A 6007-nucleotide genomic window follows, 5' to 3' on the forward strand; every position below is an offset into this window, starting at 1 on the left:
TTATCTAGTACCCCTTCAAGTCCTGTGTCCAAGTTGTTAATGAAGATGTTGAGGAGCACTGGGCCAAGGATGGAGCCCTGTGGGACCCCACGAGTGACATGAATGCCAGCCTGATGTCATCCAGTTCACTGTACCTCTGTGCCCAACCTCTGAGCCATTGCTCTCCCACTGTGTAACATGATTATTCATCTGTATCCAGAAGGATACTCTGTGAAACAGTATCAAAAGCTTTACTGAAATACAAAAACATAGCACCACTTGGCTTCCCCTGGTAATGAGGAGGAATTCCTTATTGTAAAAGGAAATTCAGTTTGTCCAGCAATGTTTTCATGAAGCTTTGCTGGCTGTGACCCATGACAGAATAACCTCCATAATTTTACTGCTGAAGTGAGACTGGCACGCCTACAGTTCACTGGTTCCTCTGTGAAAACTTCGAAAGTGGATCTTGGAAAAGCTAGTGTCAGGGAATGTAGGGGCAGTGGAGCTCTACAGCCCTATAAATAAATACCCATGAAGAGACAGCGAGGCACTGTTAAGTTGGGTGTTGATTTGTGGGGTTTGGAGCAAACTTAAAAGCTCTACAACTACCCAGAAGGGGGTTGTAGCCAAATGGTGGTTGGACTCTTCTCCCAGAAAACCAGAACAGGACCAGAGGACACAGTCTTAAACTGTGCCAGGGCAGCTTTAGGTTGGACATTAGGAAGAATTTCTTCACAGAAGGGGTGATTACACGTTGGAATGAGCTACCCAGGAAGGTAATGCAGTTGCCATCCCTGGAGGTGTTCAGGGAAGGACTGGACGTGGCACTCAGTGCCCTGGTCTGGTTGACACGGTGGTGTTGGGTCACAGGTTGGACTCGATGACCTCAGAGGTCTTTTCCAACCCGATGGATTCTGCGAAAGCCACATGAATAGGAAACACATAATCTGAGGAGGGCGCTGCGATCACGGTGTAACTTTTTTTTTTTTCCGCATAAGAAGTACCTGAACCGTTTCTCCGCGGTTCCTCCTTTCAGCTCTGCCGCAGATGATCGCGGGGGAACTTTAGATCCGCCCCGCTCCATTGTCCCCTCCGTCCCCCCGCGTTCCCGACCAGCTCCCGCCGGGAGCCCCTCACGGCCGAGGCGCGAGGGGAGGGCCGGGGGCGGCGCGCGCCGGGGCCGCGCTCTGTGCCCCGCCCCCTTCCGGCGGGGGGCGGAGCCCGCGCGGGCCGAGCGCTGCCCTCCCCCAAGATGGAGGGCTGGCGAGGAGGTGAGGGGGGAGCGCACCGGGGTCGGGGCCGCCCGGGGCTCTGCCCGCCCCACGCCGGGCCATGGGGGGGCAGCGAGGACCGAGCGAGGGCGTGAGGGGAGGCTCCCGCCCGCTCTGGGCGCTGCGAGCCGCTGCCGCTCCCCCTTGCTTGGCTCCGCCAGGACCGCCCGCACCGCCCCCGCCCTCAGCCCCTCAGTGGGGCGCAGAGGGAAGGAACGGGCTGGGGGTCCTGCCTGCTGCCCCGGGAGGTCCGCCCGCCTCCCTGAGGCGCCCACCCGCTGCCCCAGGGCCGCTGTGGGAGGCGGGCGGGAGGGAACCGTGGATCGCGGGCGGGAGGCGGGAGAGGCGCTGGGTCCCGGCGCGGCCGCGGAAAAGGCACCGCCGCCCCCTCCCGCCTTCCCGAGCTCCCGGGACCGGGACCGGGAGAGCCCCGCGGAGCCCCGGGCGCGGCCCCTCCGCTCCCGCGCTGCACTCCATCCCATCCCACCCTATCCCGGTGCTTCCCGGGCGCTCCCGCCGAGCCGCCCCGCGGGGTGTCGCGTCCCCTGAAACCCGCCCGGCTGACAGGGCACCCGCGATCCTTCTGGAAGAGCGCCGTGGGTCTCTGCTTCCTCGTCCCAGTCTCCATGGTTTCATCGCGAGTGGTCCGTTGCGCTTGGCTACGGAAATTTGGCGGTCCGTTAAAGAATGGAGGTTTCCTTCTTGCCGTGGTTCAGTTATGGGATGCTGTAATTGCAGGAAAATTGCTCGGTGCTTAGTGCAGCTTTCGCCTGTGGAAGTCTCTGTCCTCCAAAATATTTGCTGTTCTTCATAAATGTACGTACTGTGCAGAATAAAGGTGCAGGGAGGGAATCACTGGCGTGTTTCACTCGACCCGTTAGAGAAGGGTTGAGTTAGAGACGCTACTGCTTAACAAGAGACTCGTGGACTGCTGTCACAAATGGTAATGTGGGGACTCTGGGATAAGGCAATAATGATTTCAATTTAGCTGAGACATTAAATAGGATTCTTTACCAATTTTCTTATTGTAGCCTGGTATGTGCCATGTCTAGCTTCACTTGAGACCCTTCAAGAATTATGTAGGAAGGAAAATCTCAGATGTAAATCCATTGGAATCACCAACAGGAGTCTAAAGAGTTATGAGGTGGAATATTTGTGTGACTACAAGGTAGAAGAGGTAAGAGAAACACAGACCAATTTGATCACTCTTTCAGCTGAAATTTGGAAGTGAGCTAAAGATAGTTTTGTTCGTAATATAAAGCAACAGGCAGTGAGGACAAAGCTTTTGCCCTCATCAAATTAAATATCTTTTAAACTTTGAGTTGTAAACTGAAAGCGGTGTAAACTGCTGATTTCAGCATGTGGAAGAAAGATCTTTTCCTGAAATGTTAGAGTATGAAATGTTTCATCTTTGTGTATCTAGAACTTAAATAAGATGCTGATGCTTTAGGTGGTAGCTTGGTATGAATTGCCTGTCCTTTATTTGCAGACAACCATCTGCATTTCTCTTTCGACACTTTCAGTCTGTTTGATGAAGAGTTAGGGCCATGTGCTGCAACTGGATTCCTTTGAAATTCAGTTTCAGGGTTTGGCCTTGTTACAGTTATTTGGCCTTTTTAAAATAAGTACAAAATGTATGCTGCTACATTGTAACTATAATATTAAGTGTATCAAACTAGTTACTGCTTTGGGAGGATGGTTGATGTAACAAACAAGAGGGTTTAGACTTTTTTTTTTTTTTCTCTATATGTATTTCAACTACATTCTACTTGTGCATACGAGTCATACAGCAAGTTAGCTTAACTTGCCACCTGCCTTGACAAACTAGCCTCCTCCTCCAGGTATGCTGTTAGGGATCAGAATTCATCCCACCTTTTGATTTCTTTGCCCCTGGAGACGATATGTGAAGTATGCAAAATTGTCCTTAATTTGCGAACAGAAAACCTGATTTTTCTCTTTCTCCCCAATTGTAATTGTTATGGGGACATCAGGGCCCTCTGCACTGTGTGCTTGGTCCTTAAATCCAGATCTCTTGTGCTTGTCTGTGTGCCCTGTGATGCTGGATTGCAGCAAAAGGAACCGTGGCTAAATCTGTATCTGTTTCTGTGTTTCAAGGGCAAAGAATACTATCTTGTGAAATGGAAAGGATGGCCAGAATCTTCAAATACTTGGGAACCTGAGAAGCATCTGAACTGCCCATTGCTTCTTCAGAACTTTCTTAGTGACAAGAACGAATACTTGTCCCGGGTGAGAGAAGGCAAAGCACTGAAAGTGAGAAACCACATTAAAGCTTTGAAACCTGCCATTGCAGATTATGTTGTAAAGAAGGCCAAGCAAAGAATAGCCCTGCAGAGATGGAAGGAAGAACTCAACAGGAAAAAGAATCACAAAGCAATGATTCTGGTGGAAAATACCGTGGATCTTGAAGGCCCTCCATTAGACTTCTACTACATTAATGAGTATAAACCTGCTCCGGGGATAAATGTGCTCAATGGAATAACGACTGGCTGTGAATGTGCTGACTGCCCTGCTGAGAAGTGCTGTCCAAAGGAGGCTGGGTTTATTTTGGCTTACAATAAACGTAAGAAGTTAAAAATCCAGCCTGGCTTGCCCATCTATGAGTGCAATTCCTATTGTAGGTGTGGGCCTGACTGCCCTAATAGAATAGTGCAGAAAGGTACACCGTATTCCCTTTGCATCTTCAGAACCAACAATGGCCGTGGCTGGGGAGTAAAAACCCTCCAGAAAATTAAAACCAACAGTTTTGTGATGGAGTATGTTGGAGAGGTATGTATCTCCTTAGATGAATTATATACAATAAAGGAAATGTTAGATAAAATCTTTGAGCTTTCTCTCAGTTTTAACGCTTCTTGACTTCTTCACCCAGAAGGTGGTTGGGCACTGAAACAGAGAAGTGGTCACCGCACCAAGCCTGACAGAGTTAAAGGACTGTTTGGACAGTGCTCTCAGGCACATGGTGTGATTTTTGAGGTGATCTGCAAAGGGCCAGGAGTTGGACCTCAGTGATCCTGGTGGGACCCCTCTGACTCAGGATATTCTATGGTTTTACTACATAGTAGATCAGTCTGCTTTTGAGTAGAGAGAAAAATAGAGATTCAAGTTACCAGCAAAATTATATTGTCCAGAACATTCCTTTATTCCAGAGCAGTTGTAAAAGGTCGACTGTAAAGAGAATACTTATCCCAGACAGACTGGTGTCTGTTGATGTTTGTCTGTGCAAAAGGAGAAAGCTGAAACTTGATTTTAAGTAAACAAAGCTTTCTGGGTCTAATGAAAAATGTGTATATAGAAAATTTAGGTAGAAACAGTTGATAGTATTGTCATCAAATCTCATAGTAGAAGGCACTTTTCCCTGAGACAAGATAGTGCTGTGCATCAGCTGTAGACAAATTGCGTCCAGAGAAGCCTCAGTCACTAATTAGTTTAGTTGTATGCATGTATCCTTTATTCATTTTGGATGGAATGCTATTTCAGCATCAAAAACTTAATGTGGTATTTTTTACTAAGTAAAGCTTTTCTCCTAACTTGATTTTGATTTTTGCTTTAATTTAGTAATAGTTAATAATATGATGCAGGTTTCTTTTTTTCTCTTTTTTTTTTTTTTTTTTTTTTTTTTTTTTTTTTTTTTTTTTTTTTTTTTTTTTTTTTTTTTTTTTTTTTTTTTTTTTTTTTCAGGTGATTACAAGTGAGGAAGCAGAGAGGCGAGGCCAGCTCTATGACAACCAGGGAAATACATACTTGTTTGATTTGGATTATGACTCAGATGAATTTACAGTAGATGCAGCTCGATATGGAAATGTGTCCCACTTTGTGAATCACAGCGTAAGACCTTGTTTTGTATACTAAGAACTTGGAGAATTATCCTAATTTTGTAAGAAATACCTTCTCATATTGGAAACGTTTTCTTACCATATTCAGTTTCTGGGGAGTAGTTCATGCCAGTCAGTCAGATGACATAGTAAATGGAATGGAATGCTTGGCCTTACTGGGACTGAGACTGCCTACAAACCTCCAGGAGTGAGATGCTGCCTGAAGTGGACATTTGGTAGGACTGGGCTTGTCACTGGATCAGCTGATTCTAGACAACCAGAATGGGGTTGGTTTGGTATGTTTTCTCCAAGGAGCTAAAGTACCTAATGTATGATAAGTCCTTAATAAAATTAAGGAGGAGTCAAGGATGACAGGAATTGATGTTATTTGGTAGCAGGGCAGGATGGGGTGTTGTGTTGCATTTCATCCTTCAGACTTGGTAGGGGCACAAATGAAAATTCCTGTGCTTTCTTAGGTATCTAGAGGGGAGAAATACCATTTTCCCTCCTAAATCAAAGCTTGACAGACAACTCAAAAATCAGTTTTAAGGAGCAGTTTTTTGGTAGTGTTTTACTGAAGTTCAACTGGAATACCTAGAGGAAGAAAGCTGAACTGCATTTGTGAAGATTCCTGAACTAAAAATTATTATTTCTTACTGATCCAGGGTTTGTGAGGTATACAGTCAGTGTTCTACAAATACAGAAAACACATGTTTTCATATTTGTGAGATGATGACACTTGTATTTCATGCAGGCTTGCCAGGGAGAAGGATGAAGAAGAGTCTTAGATACAGCCGTTGCTCTTCACTTGCAGAAATGGGAGTGAAGTATTCTCGTTCTTCAGTGTAAAGTTAAATGTCTGTAACTTCACTTCTGATTCTTTAATGTGGTATATATTTCACTACTGAAGAGCAATAAAGCAGGCAG

General features: G+C 46.2%; 1 protein-coding gene across 2 annotated transcripts in view; it reads left to right on the top strand.

Annotated features, from left to right (window-relative positions):
• The first annotated feature begins 1171 nt into the window (after positions 1-1171).
• The window catches only part of SUV39H2 (suppressor of variegation 3-9 homolog 2), a 6597-nt gene continuing 1761 nt past the window's right edge, over positions 1172-6007 (top strand). For both annotated transcript variants that reach the window (XM_027903085.1, XM_027903086.1), the window contains exons 1-4: positions 1172-1250; positions 2282-2427; positions 3366-4037; positions 4947-5093. In XM_027903085.1, coding sequence (XP_027758886.1) covers positions 1232-1250; positions 2282-2427; positions 3366-4037; positions 4947-5093 — 984 coding nt within the window. In that variant the 5' untranslated portion in view covers positions 1172-1231. The remainder of the gene's footprint in view (positions 1251-2281; positions 2428-3365; positions 4038-4946; positions 5094-6007) is intronic.

This window comes from Empidonax traillii, unplaced genomic scaffold (genome assembly GCF_003031625.1).
Source record: "Empidonax traillii isolate 1590-97213 ecotype Southwest subspecies unplaced genomic scaffold, ASM303162v1 scaffold931:size327931, whole genome shotgun sequence".
Taxonomy (NCBI): domain Eukaryota; kingdom Metazoa; phylum Chordata; class Aves; order Passeriformes; family Tyrannidae; genus Empidonax; species Empidonax traillii.